The sequence below is a fragment of the Oncorhynchus mykiss genome, chromosome 16 (assembly GCF_013265735.2).
Source record: "Oncorhynchus mykiss isolate Arlee chromosome 16, USDA_OmykA_1.1, whole genome shotgun sequence".
In the NCBI taxonomy this organism is placed as follows: domain Eukaryota; kingdom Metazoa; phylum Chordata; class Actinopteri; order Salmoniformes; family Salmonidae; genus Oncorhynchus; species Oncorhynchus mykiss.
Window position 1 is genome coordinate 8,169,655 of NC_048580.1, and position 22,864 is coordinate 8,192,518.

Genomic DNA, 22,864 nt, shown 5'->3' on the forward strand with positions numbered 1-22,864 from the left:
ACCATTCCAGTGTTTAATTGCCGTATTGTAATTACTTCGCCACCATGGCCTATGTATTGCCTTTTTAACTCCCTTATCATACCTCATCTTGCACTCACTGTATATAGATAGACCTTTTGTTTTCATTTGTTCTACTGTATTATTGACTATGTTTTGTCTATCCCATGTGTAACTCTGTGTTGTTGTTTGTGTCGCTTTATCTTGGCCAGGTCGCAGTTGTAAATGAGAACTTGTTCTCAACTAGCCTACCTGGTTAAATAAAGGTAATTTTAAAAAAATATATTTTTTTAAAGAAGCACACGCATTTCGCTATACACGCAATAACATCTGCTAAACATGTGTATGTGACCAATACATTTGATTTGATTTGTATTTTTTTTAACCTTTATTTAACTAGGCAAGTCAGTTAAGAACAAATTCTTATTTTCAATGACGGCCTAGGAACAGTGGGTTAACTGCCTGTTCAGGTGGAGAACGACAGATTTGTACCTTGTCAGCTCGGGGATTTGAACTTGCAGCCTTTCAGTTACTAGTCCAACACTCTAACCACTAGGCTACCCTGCAACAACAACAACAAATTGTTAGACTGGCCCTAGGTGCTACAAATGGGCCAGCCCATCTGACATTTGCCCCGAAATGCCAGATGGCCAGTCCGCCTCTGCTCACGCATTGGCCTACTTACAACCCCTCTACTGCTGGGCCAACCTTACGTCTCCATTACCCCCATTCAATAAAGTATTTATGTACATATCAACTAGAATCCTCAAAAATGGTTGCTCCAGTAGCCTCCACAGTACGTGCGGTGCCCAAAGTTAAAGCTTGGCGTCCCATACCAGCCCAATGGAAACCCCTACCCTTTCTGGCGTAACTTGTTACGCACAGACTTCCGTGACTGGGCCCGGGACGTCCATAGACGTGGCCGTCTATGCTGTGCTGCGTTCGCTGGCGCAGTGTCCCGTGTGGAGAGAGAGGGAGAAGTTTGCTCTGCCTGCATCGCAGCCTCGGCGCTGCTGGAATCGAACACAACAATGGCGACTCCCAGTTCCAGCAGCAACTCAACAACCTCCAGCGGAAACAGCAACATTGCAGGATCCACCTCGCACCACCATCACCCGCAAACACAACACATGACCACCGTCAGCAGCATGCAAGGTTAGACCAGATGCCCTAAATGTCTATTTTCAAGTTGATCAGAGCTATTAAACGTTAGCTGTTGAAAAACATGACTTGGCTAGCCTAACTACCATTGCCCCGAGGCTAAGCTACATAGCAGAGATGCAGTGTAGCTAACTATATATTCTGCTAAATGTAGCGCGTCGGCAATTTGTTGCAACATTGTGTTTTTCTGCGAGGTGTACTGTAACAATGTTACAACCGCTGATATGTAAACGCACCAACTGAAAAGTGTTGCGTTGCAGTTACAGACGTTCCACTGCAATTGAGTTTACATCAACCGATGTTAGCTGCTACATGCACAACTCAACCCAAGGCCTACTACCAGATTGAGAAACCTACGTATTTATTACTGTATTGTTACTCAATTAATTACACTATTTGTAGATAACAACGATTCAATTACTTTGTTTTCTAATATATATTTGACCTTTTTTAAACAATAAGTGGCATTGAAATGTTAACTGTCAGTGCTATATTTTGAGTGACATCGTATTATGTAGCTATCTGTGATCAGTGTTGGTGCTATCTATTATGTACTTCGTGTGTGTCTGTCGGGAATTGTCCAGGTTCAACTCTTTTATTTTTAAACATTTCAGAAAGCAACACGTGCTGGAGGTGTCAAAACGAAACAGGTATTATTTATTTTTATTTATAGGATTTCAGTAGAATATTACTTGGTTCATGTGATATTCTGTTGATCATAGTGGAATATTCACCATTGTTTTCTGCTCCCCATTTCTCTTTTGTGTTTGATTTCCTCATTCTGTATTACGTTGTGTTTTCATGAATTACTATGGGTTCCATGTTAGAAGTTTGCCACCATTCCATAGCTACTGAAAATAAATGATTGTATATGTGAGGCCCAAAATCTTAGACAGCCAAATATGTGTAGGGTAGCATAAATAACATAACCAGCTCTCACTTGCCCTTGAAAGCCAGGGTTGCACAGTCATAGTGCATTGATGACTTCCATCCAGGTTATATAATGACCAGACAACAGGAGGATATCTCTCTCTCTCTCTCCTTTTAGGGTTTCAGATAGGGTGGGTATAATTTGTGGAACATTCCAACAGGAATATGTTCCAAAAACTTCGTAAAGTACAAGGTTGCCAATAAACAACGCATACAAAGTTGCCTGATCAATTCACCTAGCTAACTAGCTGCCGAATAGCCATCAACTCACCACGTAGCTTATTCTTAATATTTGTCCATAGGCTACCAGATTGAGGACAGACATTTTTCGGAATTAACGTGGTGAGTTAAAAACTTAATGAATTAGCCCACCCCCTACTCGGTAGTTTATTCTGCCGTTATACAACCTGATTATTTACGAAGTTTTTGGAACAGATTCCTGTTGGAATGTTTAACAAATTATACCCACTAACACACTCTCGTAGCACACCAACCCTCTCTCTCTCTGTGGGTGCATCTCAAAATTTGGAAGTAGCTTCCTCTTCCTGTCTGCTTTCATCCATCTGCAATGACTGGACAGGTGAAAGCAAATATTTGGTTGGTATCGACCGTATCTCTTTAACCTCTCTAGGGTATGTGGGAAGTGTACCACCTGGCCAACATCCAGTGAGATTGCAGAGCGCCAAATTCAAATACAGAAATACAAATACAGAAATTCAAATACAGAAATACAGAAATTCAAATACAGAAATACATACAACTATTTTACATAGGTTTAAAGATAAACTTCTTGTGAATCCAACCACAGTGTCAGATTTCAAAAATGCAAATCATTACAAAGAGTAACCAGCCAAGTAGAAGAGTTACACAAGTCAGAAATAGAGATCAAATTAATCACTTAACTTTGATGATCTTCATATGTTTGCCCTCAGAAGACATTCATTTATTCAATAAATGTTCCTTTTGTTCGCTAAAGTCTCTTTATATCCGAAAACCTCAGTTTTGTTCGCATGTTTTCTTCAGTAATCCACAGGCTCAAACGCAGTCACAACAGGCAGACAAAAAAAATCGAATTGTATCCGTAAAGTTCATAGAAACACGTCAAACAATGTTTATATTCACTCCTCAGGTTGTTTTTAGCCTAAAACAATAACGTCGTCAATATAGAAGGTAAACAAGAAAGGCATTCTCTCGGTCGCGTGCATGAAACAGCTCTGTGACACGGCAGGGTCCACTCATTCAGACTGCTCTTACTCCCTCATTTTTCAGAATACAAGCCTGAAACAATTTCTAAAGACTGTTGACATCTAGTGGAAGGCATCGGAACTGCAATATGAGTCCTAAATCAATGGATACTGTAATGGCATTGAACAGAAAACTACAACAACAAAAAATAATCCTACTTCCTGAATGGATTTTTCTCAGGTTTTCGCCTGCCAAATCAGTTATGTTATACTCACAGACATTATTTTAACAGTTCTGGAAACTTTAGGGTGTTTCCTATCCAAATCCACTAACTATATGCATATCCTATCTTCTGGGCCTGAGTAGAAGGCAGTTTAATTTGGGCATGCTTTTCATCCAAAATTCCAAATGCTGCCCCCTACCGTAGAGAAGTTAACCTAGTATGTGTTGTCAGAGCCGCAAAGGAGAGGAGACAAGGAGTGGAAGCCACTCTAGACTATTGAGATGCAGTCTGTGTGATTCTCTGCTAGTGGGCTGTCTGTCCACTGTTCTATGTTGACTAATCTAATCCATGGTGGAGCGTTGGTTTGGGTGATGACCCATTTTTACCTGGGCATAATAGTTAAAGGGACCACTAGTAGGGGTACTGCAAAACAACTCCAGGCATTCCATGCTTTTCTTATCTCTTATTCTCAGCATCTGAGATTTACTATGCAATCTGACACACGTCAAATCGGTTTCCTTGATTGTCTGATTTTGTGTGAGGATAATGTTCTATACACTGATCCCTACAGGAAACCTACTGATCGTAACAGTTTGTTGAGGGCTGATAGTTGTCACCCGCTTCCCTTGAAAAACAGTCAGCCCTACTGCCAATTCTGTCGAATCAAAAGAATTAGCAAAAAACAATCTGATTTCGACAGAAATATGGCTATACCGGTAAATTAACCAATGATATCAAGCCACACCCGGCCATGATTACAGACACCTGTGTGTGTCCTTTGACACTATATAAACTAGTGACTCTCAGTGTTTGTCATTATACCCTGATGAAGACAGTTTGCTTGTCCAAACGTTGGTTATTAAATGACTGTATCTGAGTGTGTTGCTCTCTCCTTTATTTTTCATGTGGACCTATTTCCACCTGGGTATATGGTTAAAGGGACAACTAGTACTGCACATCTGATTTGGCCCTGTAGGCCACTGTTCACTGTCCAATAAGACCTCGACACCTTCCCATCTCATCCTCAACATTATCATCTAGTGGAGTATTTAACAGTTATTATGTGACATATAACCCTGATACAAGACCACGATAGTCAAATGGAGCACTTCTTAAAGAGTCAACAGATATCTACTATGCTAGTGCGGAATAGTTGATATTGTGGGACGGAAGGTAGTTAGAGCGTTGGACTAGTAACCAGAAAGGTTGCAAGATCGAATCCCCGAGCTGACAAGGTACACATCTGTTGTTCTGCCCCTGAACAAGGCAGTTAACCTACTGTTCCTAGGCCCTCATTGTAAAATAAGAATTTGTTCTTAACTGACTTGCCTAGTTAAATAAAAGGCCAAATAAAAACATATATTTCCGTCTCATTTGGAAGTCATAATGTTTGAGGGTGTTGGTAGGTGTCCTCTTTGACATGTCTATTACTCTAGCTACTGCTACAATGAAAACATCCACTATGGAAATGTCTTGAAGGGATTCCCAATGCATACAGGTTCACAATGCAATCACATCATGTTGGGTTAATGTTGTGCTTGTTATCAGTGTCAACATGCTGGCGTCGTCTGCATTTCCTGGTAATTGGGAACCTCTATATTTATGGCCACTTTGCTTATGTTTATAATGCATAATGTTTGTGTTCTGTCAATACCCGGCAAACTCCAAGCCTGAAAAGTATGAGGAGACGGTCCTTCTCTGAGCATTGGGTAATGATGACACATTGATATACAGTGACTTCGAAAAGTATTCAGACCCCTTCCCTTTTTCACATGTTGTTACGTTACAGCCTTGTTTGAAAATTGATTAAATAAAAATGTTCAATCTACACACAATACCCCATAATGGCAAAGTGAACACAGTTTAAGTTTTTTGCAAATGTAAAACAAAAACAGAAGTACCCTATTTACATAAGTATTCAGACCCTTTGCTATGAGACTTTAAATTGGGCTCAGGTGCATCCTGTTTACATTGATCATCCTTGAGATGTTTCTACAACTTGGAGTCCACCTGTGGTAAATTCAATTGATTGGACGTGATTTGGAAAGGCACACACCTGTCTATATAAGGTCTCACAGTTGACAGTGCAAAAACCAAGCCATAAGGTCGAAGGAATTGTCCGTAGAGCTCCGAGACAGGATTGTGTCGAGGCACAGATCTGGGGAGGGGTTCCAAAAATGTTCTGAAGCATTAAAGGTCCCCAAGAACAGTGGCCTCCATCATTCTTAAATGGAAGAAGTTTGGAACCACCAAGACTCTTCCTTGAGCTGGCCACCCAGGGGAAGAACAAGATTCTCTGGTCTGATGAAACCAAGATTGAACTCTTTGGCCTGAATGCCAAGCGCCACATCTGGAGGAAACCTGGCACCATCCCTATGGTGAAGCATGGTGGTGGCAGCATTATGCTGTGGGGATGTTTTTCAGTGGCAGGGACTGAGAGAATAAATCAGGGTCGAGAGAAAGATGCACCGAGAAAGTACAGAGATCCTTGATGAAAATCTGCTCCAGAGCGCTCAGGACCTCAGACTGGGGGCGAAGGTTCACCTTCCAACAGGACAATGACCCTAAGCACATAGCCAAGACAATGCAGGAGTGGCTTCGGGACAAGTCTCTGAATGTCCTTGAGTGGCCCAGCCAGAGCCCGGACTTTAACCCGATCTAACATCTCTGGAGAGACCTGAAAATAGCTGTTCAGCGACGCTCCCCATCCAACCTGACAGAGCTTGAGAGGATCTGCAGAGACGAATGGGAGAAACTCCCCAAATACAGGTGTGCCAAGCTTGTAGTGTCATATCCAAGAAGACTCGGCTGTAATCGCTGCCAAAGGTGCTTCAACAAAGTACAGAGTAAAGGGTCTGAATACTTATGTAAATGTAATTATTTCCAGTCTCCCGAAACATCACTGGTACTTTACTGTACTGAAATTCAACTTCATTTGCACTGAAACTCAACTTTGTCAGCGACTTCTGGTTACATGACTTAGTGGAGTTTGTGGCTTACTAGTTTTTATTGAAATGGTTAGGTTTCCATCAAGTTATTGAGAGATTTTCATGTGAATATTCTAAAATCTACATAAAGAAATAGTGAATTTTCCCACTAGTGGTGGGAACTTGTTGCACAAAAGAAATCAGTGCGTGAGTTTTCGTGTACTGAATAAATGTTTCCAAACACTTTTTCAATTCTACCAATAGTTTTGTCACAAACTGTTACGTTAAATAGCAAATGGTCTTGGCACGTGTGCGTAGGCTACTCTACATACTGAGATTATAATGGATAAGACTGTCAAGAGGAACACAAGCGTCGATAATAATGTCACCAGAATCAAACCCTCGATATTTATTGGAGCATCAAGATCACCGTGCGCTTTCATCACCCTGTGCAGTTCATAAGTTAGTTCATCTGTAGCCTAATAAACTGCATGGTTACCTGAGTCGTAGTGGGAGGACCACATCATATCATCACGTGATTCCAAGTTTACTTTGATATGATGGTGTTTATATCAATGTTTGTGCATTAAGGGGTTTCCATCGCCATTTCATACATAACAAATTTTACCGACACAAAATAATCCCACCGTGTCAAACGAACAAATTTATTAAATCATACCCGAAACTTCCTGTTTCCATCCCATCTCTCATGATTAAAAAAAATATTTTTAAGTTTACTCTTGTGAAAACTGTTGATGGAAACATGGTTATTCGTCTCACTTTATGATACAGTCCTGAAAACTATTTCATATTGTGAAATATACTTATTCCATGCTCTTACATCCTATCTGGTTCCATCCCCATAGAATCATAACTATATGTCCCATTCACCAATGTAGCATCCCCCGGTTTCCCTTATTCCCTAACCAGCATATGTTGTGTACAAACTGTTTCCCTCTGTGTCTCTCTGCCAGGTAAACGTAAAGCCCTGAAGCTGAACTTCGCCAACCCTTCAGTGAAGCCAGCTACCAGGTTGCCCCTCAACCCCTCACCTTCAACTGCACCTTCCTTCCAGAACCCACACATGTAAGTGCTGTGGAGAGCGGATAAGAAATGCACATTTAGAGACCTGATAGTCCTTAGCTTTCTAACAGGTTATGTATTTCAGTTTGGTTTTATTGTTGTAGAGAAACATCTTCACACGGTCTGTAGGGTACTGTCTGTGTGAAGGATTAGTGTTTAAGACGGCTCTGAGAATACAGCAAAATGGCTGCATGATTAGTTAGCATCTTCAGTCTCTTCTTCAGTGTGGTCTGCTCTGCTATTGAGGAAGACACCAAGACGTTATGATTGTAAAGGAACGAGGTGGGTTAGAAATCACTTCCTTGTGCATCATATGATGCTCCCTTTTGCCCCAAAACACTCTCTTCTTCCTCTTTTTCCTCTCTATTCCTCTTTCCACCTCCTCCCTCTCTCACCCTGTCTTCGTCCTTCCCCACATCTCTTTCCTCTCTTCTTCATCCCCTCCCTGCTCTTCCTCCTCTCCCTCCCCTTACAGAGAGCGTATGAGGACACACAGTATCGAGTCGTCGGGGAAGCTGAAGATTTCTACGGAGAAGGCCTGTGACTTCACGGCCGAGGACCTGAGGGACCTGGGAGAGATCGGCCGCGGGGCCTACGGCTCCGTCAACCAGATGCAGCACAAACCCAGTGGACAGATCATGGCCGTCAAGGTGACCACACCAGCTGCTCTCATCCTCACTGACTGAGACGTTCCAAGTTGAATACTAACGTTGATATTTTTATTTTTATTTATTTCACCTTTATTTAACCAGGTAGGCTAGTTGAGAACAAGTTCTCATTTACAACTGTGACCTGGCCAAGATAAGGCATAGCAGTGTGAACAGACAACACAGAGTTACACATGGAGTAAACAATTAACAAGTCAATAACACAGTAGAAAAAAGGGGAGTCTATATATACATTGTGTGCAAAAGGCATGAGAAGGTAGGCAAATAATTACAATTATGCAGATTAACACTGGAGTGATAAATGATCAGATGGTTATGTACAGGTAGAGATATTGGTGTGCAAAAGAGCAGAAAAAGAAATAAATAAAAACAGTATGGGGATGAGGTAGGTGAAAATGGGTGGGCTATTTACCAATAGACTATGTACAGCTGCAGCGATCGGTTAGCTGCTCAGATAGCAGATGTTTGAAGTTGGTGAGGGAGATAAAAGTCTCCAACTTCAGCGATTTTTGCAATTCGTTCCAGTCACAGGCAGCAGAGAACTGGAACGAAAGGCGGCCAAATGAGGTGTTGGCTTTAGGGATGATCAGTGAGATACACCTGCTGGAGCGCGTGCTACGGATGGGTGTTGCCATCGTAACCAGTGAACTGAGATAAGGCGGAGCTTTACCTAGCATGGACTTGTAGATGACCTGGAGCCAGTGGGTCTGGCGACGAATATGTAGCGAGGGCCAGCCGACTAGAGCATACAAGTCGCAGTGGTGGGTGGTATAAGGTGCTTTAGTGACAAAACGGATGGCACTGTGATAAACTGCATCCAGTTTGCTGAGTAGAGTGTTGGAAGCAATTTTGTAGATGACATCGCCGAAGTCGAGGATCTGTAGGATAGTCAGTTTTACTAGGGTAAGTTTGGCGGCGTGAGTGAAGGAGGCTTTGTTGCGGAATAGAAAGCCTACTCTTGATTTGATTTTCGATTGGAGATGTTTGATATGGGTCTGGAAGGAGAGTTTAGAGTCTAGCCAGACACCTAGGTACTTATAGATGTCCACATATTCAAGGTCGGAACCATCCAGGGTGGTGATGCTGGTCAGGCGTGCGGGTGCAGGCAGCGAACGGTTGAACAGCATGCATTTGGTTTTACGAGCAGTTGGAGGCCACGGAAGGAGTGCTGTATGGCATTGAAGCTCGTTTGGAGGTTAGATAGCACAGTGTCCAAGGACGGGCCGGAAGTATATAGAATGGTGTCGTCTGCGTAGAGGTGGATCAGGGAATCGCCCGCAGCATGAGAAACATCATTGATATATACAGAGAAAAGAGTCGGCCCGAGAATTGAACCCTGTGGCACCCCCATAGAGACTGCCAGAGGACCGGACAGCATGCCCTCCGATTTGACGCACTGAACTCTGTCTGCAAAGTAATTGGTGAACCAGGCAAGGCAGTCATCCGAAAAACCGAGGCTACTGAGTCTGCCGATAAGAATACGGTGATTGACAGAGTCGAAAGCCTTGGCAAGGTCTATGAAGACGGCTGCACAGTACTGTCTTTTATCGATGGCGGTTATGATATCGTTTAGTACCTTGAGCGTGGCTGAGGTACACCCGTGACCGGCTCGGAAACCAGATTGCACAGCGGAGAAGGTACGGTGGGATTCGAGATGGTCAGTGACCTGTTTGTTGACTTGGCTTTCGAAGACCTTAGATAGGCAGGGCAGGATGGATATAGGTCTGTAACAGTTTGGGTCCAGGGTGTCGCCCCCTTTGAAGAGGGGGATGACTGCGGCAGCTTTCCAATCCTTGGGGGATCTCAGACGATATGAAAGAGAGGTTGAACAGGCTGGTAATAGGGGTTGCGACAATGGCGGCGGATAGTTTCAGGAATAGTGGGTCCAGATTGTCAAGCCCAGCTGATTTGTACGGGTCCAGGTTTTGCAGCTCTTTCAGAACATCTGCTATCTGGATTTGGGTAAAGGAGAACCTGGAGAGGCTTGGGCGAGTAGCTGCGGGGGGGGGGGGGGGCTGTTGGCCGAGGTTGGAGTAGCCAGGCGGAAGGCATGGCCAGCCGTTGAGAAATGCTTGTTGAAGTTTTCGATAATCATGGATTTATCGGTGGTGACCGTGTTACCTAGCCTCAGTGCAGTGGGCAGCTGGGAGGAGGTGCTCTTGTTCTCCATGGACTTCACAGTGTCCCAGAACTTTTTGGAGTTGGAGCTACAGGATGCAAACTTCTGCCTGAAGAAGTTGGCTTTAGCTTTCCTGACTGACTGTGTGTATTGGTTCCTGACTTCCCTGAACAGTTGCATATCACGGGGACTATTCGATGTTAGTGCAGTCCGCCACAGGATGTTTTTGTGCTGGTCGAGGGCAGTAGTCTACGCACCTCATAAATCAGATTGATCCGGGTTAAGCGGGCGGGTGTTAAGGAGCGCGGTTCGGCGGGTCATGTTTCGGGGAAGCATGACTCAACTTTCGCCTCTCCCAATCCCGTTGGGGAGTTGCAGCGATGAGGCAAGATTGTAGTGGATCACAATTGGATATCACCACAATGAGGAGAAAAATGTGCGCATCTCAAGTATAATAAGTACGAGACCTGGTAAAATATTGTCTTGGTTCTTGGTGGATGGTAGACCTAGAGATACAACAGGGTTTTTAATGGTCTTCATCAGGTGACGACTAGGACTATAAAACTGATCTCTGAGCTGTTTCCTCTATTTCTGCTGAACACCTGTTGTTGTTGTCGTCTCTGTCCCCCCTCCTCAGAGGATCCGCTCCACGGTGGATGAGAAGGAACAGAAGCAGCTGCTGATGGATCTAGACGTGGTGATGAGGAGTAGTGACTGTCTCTACATCGTTCAGTTCTACGGAGCTCTCTTCAGAGAGGTGAGACTTTTCAAATCACATTTTATTTGTCACATGATTGGTAAACAACAGGTGTGGACTAACACTAATGCTTACTGAAGGGTCCTTTCCCTTGTTAATAAGACAAGGAATAAATACACAATGAGTAACAATAACTTGGCTGTACATATAGGTAGGGATAAAGTGACTAGGCAGGATGATGAGTCTAAAGAGTTTGTGCAAAGGGGGTTCAATGCAGATAGTCCGGGTAGCTATTTGAAGCTGTTCCTGGTCCTATTGGTTCCAGACTTGGTGCATCGGTACTGCTTGCTGTGCGGTAGCAGAGAGAACAGTCTATGACTTGGGTGGCTGGAGTCTTTGACAATTTTTAGGGCCTTCCTCTGACATGTCTGGTACAGAGCTCCTTGGTGGCGGGGAGCTCGTACGCACTACCCTCTGTAGCACCTTGTGGTCGGATACCGAACAGTTGCTGTATCAAGTGGTGATGCAGACATTCAAGATTCTCTCAATGGTGCCGCTGTAGTACTTTTTGAGGATCTGAAGGCGCATGCCAAATATTGTTTTTGCTTCCTGAGGCATTGTTGTGTCTTCTTCACAACTTCTTCACGACTGTGTTGGTGTTAATTCCTTAGTGATGTGGAGACTGATTAACTTGAAGCTCTCGACCTGCTCCACTCCCCATCAATGTGAATGGGTGCATGTTTCCTGTAGTCCACGTTCAACTTCTTTGTCCTGCTGCCGTTGAGGGAAAGGTTGATGTCCTGGCTAGAGGTCGACCGATTAATCGGAATGGCCGATTTCAACTTTTCATAACAATCGGAAATCTGTATTTTTGGACGCCCCCGATTTAGCCTATTTATTATTATTTTATTTATTTAACGTTTATTTGACCTTTATTTAACTAGGCAAGTCAGTTAAGAACAAATTCTTATTTTCAATGACGGCCTAGGAACAGTGAGTTTACTGCCTGTTCAGGGGCAGAACGACAGATTTGTACCATGTCAGCTCGGGGGTTTGAACTCGCAACCTTCCGGTTACTAGTCCAACACTCTAACAACCTGCCTCACAAGGAGCCTACATGTTACGCAAATGCAGGAAGAAGCCAAGGTAAGTTGCTAGTTGGCATTAAACTTATCTTATAAAAAAAACAATCAATCATAATCACTAGTTAACTACACATGGTTGATGATATTACTAGTTTATCTAGTGTGTCCTGCGTTGCATATAATCGATGCGGTGCGTATCGTTGCTCCAATGTGTACCTAACCATGAACATCAATGCCTTTCTTAAAATCAATACAGAGAAGTATATATTTTTAAACCTGCATATTTAGCTAAAAGAAATCCAGGTTAGCAGGCAATATTAACCAGGTGAAATTGTGTCACTTTTCTTGCGTTCATTGCACGTGGAGTCAGTGTATATGCAACAGTTTGGGCCGCCTGGCTCATTGTGAACTAATTTGCCAGAATTTTACGTAATTATAACATAACATTGAAGGTTGTGAAATGTAACAGCAATATTTAGACTTAGGGATGCCACCCGTTAGATAAAATACGGAACGGTTCCGTATTTCACTGAAAGAATAAATGTTTGTTTTCAAAATGATAGTTTCCGGATTCAAACATATTAATGACCTAAGGCTCGAATTTCTGTGTGTTATGTTATAATTAAGTCTATCATCTGACTGAGCGATGGTAGGCACCAGCGGGCTCGTAAGCATTCATTCAAACAGAACTTTCGTGCGTTTTGCCAGCAGCTCTTCGCTGTGCTTCAAGCATTGCGCTGTTTATGACTTCAAGCCTATCAACTCCCGAGATTAGGCTGGTGTAACCAATGTGAAATGGCTAGCTAGTTAGCGGGGTACGCGCTAATAGCGTTTCAAACGTCACTCGCTCTGAGACTTGGAGTAGTTGTTCCCCTTGCTCTACATGGGTAAAGCTGCTTCGAGGGTGGCTGTTGTCGATGTGTTCCTGGTTCGAGCCCAGGTAGCGGCAAGGAGAGGGATGGAAGCTGGCAATACTAAAGTGCCTATAAGAACATCCAATAGTCAAAGGTTAATGAAATACAAATGGTATAGAAGGAAATAGTCCTATAATTCCTATAATAACTACAACCTAAAACTTCTTACCTGGGATATTGAAGACTCATGTTCTGAGCAAGGAACTGAAACGTTAGCTTTCTTACATAGCACATATTGCACTTTTACTTTCTTCTCCAAACACTTTGTTTTTGCATTATTTAAACCAAATTGAACATGTTTCATAATTTACTTGAGGCTAAATTGATTTTATTTATGTATTATATGTAGTTAAAATAAGTGTTCATTCAGTATTGTTGTAATTGTCATTATTACAAATGTATTTTATTTTAAATTGGTAGATTAATCGGTATCGGATTTTTTGGTCCTCCAATAATCGGTATCGGTGTTGAAAAATCATAATCGGTCGACCTGCCAGATCTCTGACCTCCCCGTAGGCTGTCTCATCGTCGTCAGTGATCAGTCCTACAGCTGTCGGGTCATCAGCAAACTTAATGATGGTGATGGAGTCGTGCCTGGTCATGCAGTCATGTGTGAACAGGGAGTACAGGAGAGGACTGAGCACACACCCCTGAGGGGCCCCTGTGTTGATTATCAGCATGGCAGATGTGTTGTTACCTACCGTTACCACCTAGGGGTGGCCAATCAGGAAGTCCAGGATCCAGTTGCAGAGGAAGGTGTTAAGTCCCAAGCTTCGAGGGTACTATGGTGTTGAACACTGAGCTTGAGTCAATGAACAACATTCACAGGTGTTCCTCTTGTCCAGGTGGGAGAGGGCAGTGTGGAGTGTAAGCGAGACTGTGTTATCGGTTAATATAATATCTACAGTACATGTTTCAATACCTACATGACTGTATATTATATATTAGAAGTAGTGACTGTTTCTATACTGAACAAAAAAATATCAACGCAACATGTAAAGTCTTGGTCCCATGTTTCATGCGCTGAAATAAAAGTTCACAAATGTTCTATATGCACAAAATCTTATTTCGCTCAGATTTTGTGCATACATTTGTTTACATCCTTGTTAGTGAGTCCTTTGTCAAGATAATCCATCCACCTGACAGGTGTGGCATGTGCAGGAGCTGGTTAAACTGCATGATCTGCACAGGTGCACTTTGTGCTGGGGACAACAAAAGGCCACTGTAAAATGTGCAGTTTTGTCACACAGTGCCACAGATGTCTCAGGTTTTGAGGGAGCGTGCAATTGGCATGTTGACTGCAGGAATGACCACCAGAGCTTTTGGCAGAGAATTGAATGTTCATTTCTTACCATAAGCCGCATCAAGTCGTTTATAAAGAATTTGGTAGTACGTCCTACATGCGTCACAACCGCAGACCACGTGTAACCACGCCAACCCAGGACCTCCACATCTGGTTTCTTCACCTGCGGGCTCATCTGAGACCAGCCACCAGGACATCTGATGAAACTGAGGAGTATTTCTGTCTATGATAAAGCTCTTTTGTGGGGAAAAACTCATTTAGATTGGCCGGTCCTGGCTTCCCAGTGGGTGGGCCTATGCCCCCCCCCCATGGCTCCACCCCTGCCGGCTCCACCCCTGCCCAGTCATGTGAAAGCCATAGATTAGGGCCTAATCATTTTATTTGCGGGCGGCAGGTAACCTAGTGGTTAGTGTTGGACTAGTAACCAAAAGGTTGGAAGATTGAATCCCCGAGCTGACAAGGTAAAAATCTGTCGTTCTGTCCCTGAACAAGGCAGTTAAACCCACTGTTCCCAGGTTGTCATTGAAAATAAGAATTTGTTCTTAACGGACTTGCCTAGTTAAATAAAGGTAAAATAAAAAATATGATTTCCTTATATAAACTGTAACTCAGTAAAATCGTTAATTGTTGCATGTTATACACTAATGGACCAAAAGTTGGCGAACATCTCATTCCAAAATCATGGGCATTAATATGGAGTTGGTCCCCCCTTTGCTGCTCTAACAGCCTCCACTCTTCTGGGAAGGCTTTCCACTAGATGTTGGAACATTGCTGCGGGGACTTGCTAACATTCAGCCACAAGGGTATTAGTGAGGTCAGCGCTCTGTTTAGGCCAGTCAAATTTTTACACACCATTCTTGACAAACCATTTCTGTATGGACCTCTTTTTGTGCATGGGCACATTGTCATGCTGAAACAGGAAAGGGCCTTCCTCAAACTGTTGCCACAAAGTTGGAAGCACAGAATCATCTAGACTGTCATCGAATGATGTAGCGTTAAGATTTCCCTTCACTGGAACTAAGGGGCTTAGCCCGAACCATGAACTGCCCAAGGCCATTATTCCTCCTCCACCAAACTTTACAGGGCACTATGCATTCGGCAGGTAAGATTCTCCTGGCATCTGCCAAACCAGATTAGTCCGTTGGGCTGCCAAATGGTGAAGCTTGATTCATCACGCTTGGCATTGTGCATTGTGATCTTAGACTTGTGTGCGGCTGCTCGGCCATGGAATCCCATTTCATGAAGCTCCCGACGAACAGTTGTTGTGTTGACGTGGCTTCCAGAGGCAGTTTGGAACTCAGTAGAGGGTGTTGCAACCGAGGACAGACGGTTTTTACGTGCCTTAGCACTCGGCGGTCCCATTCTGTGAGCTTGTGTTGGCCTACCACTTTGCGGCTGAGCCATTGTTGCTCCTAGATGTTTCCACTTTACAATAACAGTACTTACAGTTGACCGGGGCAGCTCTAGTAGGGCAGAAATGTGACAAACTGACTTGTTGAAAAACTGGCATCCTATGACGGTGCCACATTGAAAGTCACTGAGCTCTTCAGTAAGGCCATTCAACTGCCAATGTTTGTCTATGGAGTTTGCATGGCTGTGTGCTTGATTTTATACTTCTGTCAGCAACGGGTGTGGCTGAAATGGCCTAATCCACTAATTTTAAGGGATGTCCACATACTTTTGTTTATACAGTGCATGTTAGTTCTGTATCTAGCATTCAGTTAGTTATACAGAGTTCTCATCAGAAAGGTGAGAATAACTAATTAGACAGGTTCAGTTCCGGGGCAGTAGTAATTCTCAAATGTTTGGTCTGGACTGGGTGGTGGCAGGACATGTTGTTTTGTTACAATGTGGAACACTTGTGATCAATAATGACATTTCTTTCTCTCTAGGGTGACTGTTGGATATGTATGGAACTAATGTCTACCTCATTCGACAAATTCTACAAATGTGTATATTGTTCGTTAGATGACGTCATTCCAGAGGAAATATTAGGCAAAATTACATTAGCAGTGAGTGGTTATTTTCATTTTCTGTGACTATAATCTGTTTATAACATATTTATATGAATGCAGTTGTTGGTCACAGATTCTAATGAAATGTGTTTGTTTCTTTACAGACCGTTAAAGCGCTGAACCACTTAAAAGAAAACTTGAAAATAATTCACAGAGGTAAGTTGTCAGATACATCTTTTAGAATTTTGGCCATATTTATGCAAATTCCAGCTGTGTGTGGTGCATGAAGTCTAAAACGTCAGTCTGTTTGTGATCTTACAGACATCAAACCTTCCAACATTCTCATGGATCGTAACGGCAACATCAAGCTGTGTGACTTTGGCATCAGTGGTCAGCTGGTGGACTCTATAGCCAAGACCAGAGACGCAGGCTGCAGACCCTACATGGCAGTAAGTCTGTACATTTTTTTTGCGAAAATCTCACTCAAATGTCAAGCTAGGATTCGGTTCCTGAATTGTCCAGGATATCGTGGAAAATTTGTGTTTGTTCTTTTCCTGTTGCTCAGCCGGAGAGGATAGACCCCAGTGCATCCAGACAAGGCTACGACGTCCGATCTGACGTGTGGAGTTTGGGGATAACCCTGGTAGTTATTTAATTCAGTTAATTCATACATTGATTTGATGGCCTCCAATGGGGAAAAACAGGTTTGCTATGTTATAACCTAGCTGCACTGTTATTGGTAACAATTTGTACACTAAGAAATGCCCAATCTAACTATCTCTAAACCCTTGTTGGTGGTAGTCAATGAGTAATGGCATTTCTGCGTGTCTTCAGTATGAGTTGGCCACCGGCAGATTCCCGTACCCCAAGTGGAATAGCGTGTTTGATCAGCTGACCCAGGTGGTGAAGGGCGAGCCGCCGCAGCTCTGCAACTCTGAGGACAGGCAGTTCTCCCCCAAGTTCATCAACTTTGTCAATTTATGGTGAGTATCACCTCTGGTGAAAGCGGTGTACCACTCCCTCCAGTGGACATTGCTATTAGACTCTCACCCTAGAGGATTCACCAGTGGTTTTTTCCTCCCTCTCCTGGTAGAATGGTGAAAAGGCAACATTGCTCTTTCTGTTGTCTTTGCCAATTGCTTCTTCTCTTGTTCTACAGCCTCACAAAGGATGAGTCAAAACGGCCCAAGTACAAGGAGCTCCTGGTAAGTTTGTGGATTTCACTGTGTATTGACTGCTATGTGGGCAACAGCAAAGCTTGACCTAGTTTCTATGTGGCTGAGATACATGTTTGTCTCCTCCAGAAACACCCGTTCATCCTGATGTACGAGGAGAGGTTTGTGGACGTGGCCAGCTACGTGTGTCGTATCCTGGACCAGATCCCTGCCTCCCCTATCTCCCCTATGTATGTGGACTGACTGGGGGGGGGGAAATCAGTACACCGCGACACACAACGCATGACATCCCCTGCCCTCAGTTACTATAGTAACAAGGTGTTTGTTTCCATGTTCCAAAGAACATGAGAACAATTCCATGTTCCAAACCAATCGCTCTGTGCAATACGATAATACACACATACTTGTCGCCACCCTGTTCAATGTCCATAAAAACATCTAGATTATCCTCCCGTCTTCAGACAGCTAAACTTGAAGACATTCAATTGGCTCAACGCATATACACAACGGTCATCTTTTTTTATGTGCTAGGGAGAAAAAAAACGGTTTAGAGTCAATATATGGGTGTATACTTGAAAATCGATGTTACCAAATAAACAAACATGTTGGAAAGTGCCGCTCATGACGTTATGAAAAAGAGTCATCTATTTGGATTGTACATTGTGGACTGTATTGTATGTATGCGTTTGTGTGCTCACCTCTACGTCGTAGACAGATGTAATGCAGACAGACTTGTCTGAGCGAGACACTCAAATCTCTCAGTATGCTGTGGGCACCTTAACTCATTGTAAATGAAGGGGTCTGATGATCTAAAAGTTATCGTTCCCTGAAACACAGATCGATGGTGTAAACGTGGCTTTATTTTCTTAATATGCAATTTTACAGTATGACTCCAAATGTTGTTCTCTGCTAACTGTACAGTAGGATTGTAAATCTATATGTGTGTGTACATCTCAAAACAGTCTGCTATTGTTCACCGGTTCTGTTCAGCAGTCAGGACTTGTTACCACGGACGCACTCGACAATGTCTCCTCAAGCAGTTATAAGAGTACACAGTTCTCCACCTGCCACACGTTGCAAACTGGATGAAGTTACAGCCAGTCGGCTAGCTATTAAACCTATCACTTTGCAAGACGTCACAAGTTGAACACGTGTCGGATATACATTTCATTGCTTGACCAGGTCAGTGCTGCATCTGTCTGTGTAAAAGGAGTGTCCGACCCCCACGACAGTCATGTTATACTACAGCGCTGTTCAGCTGCCCAGCCTGCCTGATCACACACAGAATCTAAATCGGCATGTGGCTCGGGCCGCTCACCATGATACGAGGCTCGCACTGATGGAAGGTTCTGTTTCCCTCGTCAACCCTTAGGCAACATGTAGGGCGCATCTCAATAGTGTCTAGTGAAATCCTCTTCTTGTCCCCTAGACAGGTGAACATGGAATAGATGTTGCTGATAGGCTTTCACCTATCCTGTGTAGTCTGATCAGTGCAGATTGTTGTGTATTTGGGTCTCGAGTGGCCTAAGGGACTGCATTGCGGTGCTAGAGGCGTCACTACAGACCCTGGTTCGTTCCCAGGCGGTGTTACAACCGGCCGTGATTGGGAGTCCCATAGGGCGGCGCACAATTGGCCCAGCGTCATCCGGGTTTGGGCCGGGGTAGGCCGTCATTGTAAATAAGAACTAGTTCTCAACTGACTTGCCTAGTTAAACTACGGCAAAATAAAAAGATGAATGAGAGGTGAGGAAGTCACTCTATTTCGCGCTCAGAAATCCACGGCGTCAGTCTTGTCAGGTCACCCACGTTCAGTGTATAATACTGTAGCGAAGCAAAAGAAACATGGAGCTCCTTAGCTAGTGAACCAAACTGCAGGGGTTCAGCATCGCTATGTTGGAACCTGGGTTGTTTCACTAAGCACAGTCGATGCGTTTGCCAGATAACTTCAATGACCCTTTCAGATGTAACTCCCAGGTTACTATATGTGATATTAAGAACTAGAAAAATACACAATTGTTTTTGAATGTTTAGGAAATGTAGCTGGCTAACATTTCATGAAGCTAAATTGTGCTTCACGAAATGCCCCCTTGGAAAAGCCACGGGTCAGGGACAAGTGTTTCGTATAGAAATGTCACGTACATATGCAGCTTATTCAGGAGAGAGGAAATGTACAGAATATTCGGATAGAAATGTACTGCATAGACCTGACCTGATTCCCTGTTACGTGGAGTACGGAATCCAGTCGTTTCTATTCGTTGCGTTTCTGTCTGAATAGTCCTAAACTTTGCACGCCTCTGAAGAAGCCTATGCTCTTATAAGCTGAGATGTGGAAAACTAATGGTTAAATGGTGAATTGCAATTTATTGGAATGTTCATATTATAGATCATACAATGTTAAGGGCAATGAGTATTATATTGTAAATTGATCAAGGGTAAAAAAAAAAAAAATTATAATAAAAGTTCACATTGAGAAAATACATAGTGCTGTATTGTGAACCTGGGTCGTAGACAAAGGTACAACACAGAAACAATGATTATTTGTGTTTAAAGTTTATTGCTTTCTCTCCTACAGTAATGCACTGCTATGGAAAGCTGTTCAGTGGCCAAGCAACAGGGAAGCTTTCTGTCAGATGTGAAATGTTGATGTAAAAAGAGAAAAGAAAGTCATCCCTCTACATTAGGTGATCAGGATGGAGCACATGACCTGTGTGGCTGTTGTAAATGCCTAATGGCGTGGTGACAAACCTCAACTGATCTTGGGTGAAATCCTATAAACAAGGGTGCGACAGTTTAATTAAGAAGTAACAAGAGGGGAAAAAAGTTGTTTGAGAGAAATTTTTGGTCAAAAAAATAAATAAATAAAATAACAATGATACTGAACCAAATCTGACTGATAGCCAATCCAAGACAAAGTTAGAGTTTTGAACGTTCTTCTGCATTCCGGTGTACATTGAACAGTGACTGAATATTCTGGTCGTGTTCCTCTGTTCAGACGTTGCTGACACATGTCAGATCTTACAACGCCTGGACAGGTATTTTACGTATCAGCTAACCGCATGCAATGTCTGAGCAGGGGAACACAACCTCTTTTCTTCGAGGCAGAACCTTAACCTCATTCCTTGAAAGCTCTAGTTCGTGCTCCTGAAGTGAATCCATATGAGCCAAGCCTGCGCCAATGGTAGAGCAGCGGTCAGATGACCTAAACATCACAATATCTCAGACAATCTCATTGGCACTGTGGTGGTTAAATTACGGAGTGGCTTCCCACTGACCTTTTTTTCAGAGCATTAGTCTTGATGCTTCTGGCATTTGCTTGTCCTCTACTAGTAAAGAACACGCTACTCTGGCGAATGTTGCTCATTTAATAAAGTTATGTCTGCAAGATCACAATGATATGTAGACTACTAACATAACGGAATATAATGACATATTATAACGTTACTGTGAAACAAAAACCCACACCGAATATTTCTCTCATGTGGCCAAAACAGACGCTGCATGGACGTTTCACCGGTAAAAAAAAAAAAAAAAAAAAAAAAAAAAAAAATTATAGTTCACGATTGACGGTGCGGAATGTGAAGGGAAAGAGACCACACAAATGTGTGCGTAAAGAAACACGTGCGCAGAACATGATCCGCACGTGAGCAGAAGCTTGGGGACCTTTAGCGCTCAAAAAAAAAAAAAAAAAAAAAGTCAGTGAAAAATTGATTCCCACAGCCATGGGTTTAAAATTATACCCATAGTTACGTTTACATATTCTAACGGTCCCTATTCGTTTAGCTATAGACCACATCATACATGTATTGCAGATGGGTTTATTATTTTTGGTATATTTACATCTCAGTAAACTATTTTTCATTTCCTGATTCATAATCATTCTACAGATCCTACCCTAAACCTCTGCAGCATAACGGTGGCTATGGAACCAAGTTTATAAAAAGGTCACAAGTACTTTAGCATATTGAACACGGATTATTCTGTGCTAGATTCACAGTTAGTATTGGTAAGAATGGATATTTACTCTGCATATGCAGTACTTTTACATCATATTGTTCTCCATGGAAAACATATTTTTTGGGGAAGAACAATGCAAGATCAAAAAGGCAGAATATGAGTTCATGTTAATCAATCTAATTTTATCATAAAGGAATGTCAAATATAAATATGATCAATGTATAAATAAAAAATAAATGAAAAATAAATAACTAAGAAGTGAGTCTCTCTAAGATATAAATGGGTGAATTTTCCAAAGGTCAAATACAAAACAATAAATAATAAAAAAAATAATATAGGATGACATTCAGACAGATTTTATTGCCATTACTTCTGACTTACTATGATGGATCCTTGCACTAAAAATGTGATGTGATTTATCAAAGCTGTGTGATAAAAGTGGCGCCCTGTGCAGTACCATAGCGTTCCACATTCATGTTGTCTTGAATGATTGTGGATGCTTTGTGTGGCCAGAGTAACAGCATTGTTTGGTGTGATGGGATATGGACAGAGTGCTCCATTTGAAATACCAAGAGCGTACTTGTTGTGAAGTGTTTTAAGGCACAATCTTGAGTTAAATATTGCTCTCTCGTCCTACAATCCATGCATTTCTGCATCTGAAGACACTTTTATCGAAACTGAGACAAAGGGGTTTTCCACACTAAAGGTACATATTTAGTCTTCATATTATTATATTGTAAATAAATCCACTAGTAAAGTGTGAGAAAAAAAACACAACAAACACTTGCATGGAACTTTCTTTCGCTGCAAATACATTCTAGGTTTAAGCAAAGTGTGCCAATAATCTATGCTAATCAAGGTGCAAAATGTGAGATTTAAAATATTTACATAGCAAATATCAAACGGCAAACTAAAATGACACATTTGATTATGTGATAGTTTCTAAAGTGTTCTCTCCCACAGACAAATATCCAGACCTCAACTTGTCTCCGTCACGAACAATATAATATTTACAAATGTGGCATTCGATGTCATCCAAATCCGTTTTGTCATCATCTCCTTTTGGTTTCCAGTAATAAAAACAAAAACTCACTGTTCACAAATAACACATTGATTGTCAAAATATGTATCTTCAAGTCTAGGTGCCATATTACTTAAAACTGTACGAAACTACTTGCATATATTCTATAGATTTCTTAAGGCAACGTTGTAATATTTTTTTGGGGGGCCGTAGTATTCATTTAAATGAACATCATTGTTGGATCTATCCAGAGACATACTGCTTTTAGAGTTGTGCGCATCATTGTCCAAGAAGACAATGATCATTTCAAACAGCACCCGGTGACTGCTTATTGTATAGCACTTTGCCGGGCCGCGACCCTGCTTGTGGTTCTTTGGTAAATCCCATTGTAAAATTTACCTGGAAGCAGGTTTTGGTATCCAGGGCAAATTTGGCGAGATTTATTCAGCTGGTCTTTGGTTGCTGGT

The 22,864-nt window shown here is 42.5% G+C and overlaps 1 protein-coding gene across 2 annotated transcripts; it reads left to right on the plus strand.

Moving 5' to 3' along the window:
• Positions 1-934: 934 nt before the first annotated feature.
• On the plus strand, positions 935-21,330 carry LOC110491308 (dual specificity mitogen-activated protein kinase kinase 4). Of its 2 annotated transcripts, XM_021564663.2 has the most exons (12): positions 936-1,152; positions 1,773-1,808; positions 7,398-7,509; positions 7,982-8,156; positions 10,931-11,050; positions 16,185-16,304; positions 16,412-16,463; positions 16,569-16,696; positions 16,813-16,890; positions 17,082-17,230; positions 17,407-17,452; positions 17,552-21,330. In XM_021564663.2, the coding sequence occupies exons 1-12, from the start codon at positions 1,029-1,031 to the stop codon at positions 17,663-17,665; spliced, it is 1,254 nt and encodes a 417-aa protein (XP_021420338.1). In that variant the 5' UTR covers positions 936-1,028; the 3' UTR covers positions 17,666-21,330. The 2 variants fall into 2 exon arrangements, with proteins under 2 accessions (XP_021420339.1, XP_021420338.1); XM_021564664.2 differs by lacking the exon at positions 16,185-16,304 and having other exon boundaries at positions 935-1,152.
• Positions 21,331-22,864: the final 1,534 nt, after the last annotated feature.

Coding starts and splice junctions, on each gene's coding strand:
- LOC110491308 (XM_021564663.2), top strand. CDS start 1,029: ATGGCGACTCCCAGTTCCAGCAGCAACTCAACAACCTCCAGCGGAAAC. Junction 16,464..16,568: donor CTTGAAAATAATTCACAGAG/GTAAGTTGTCAG, acceptor GTGATCTTACAG/ACATCAAACCTTCCAACATT. Junction 17,453..17,551: donor CCAAGTACAAGGAGCTCCTG/GTAAGTTTGTGG, acceptor TGTCTCCTCCAG/AAACACCCGTTCATCCTGAT.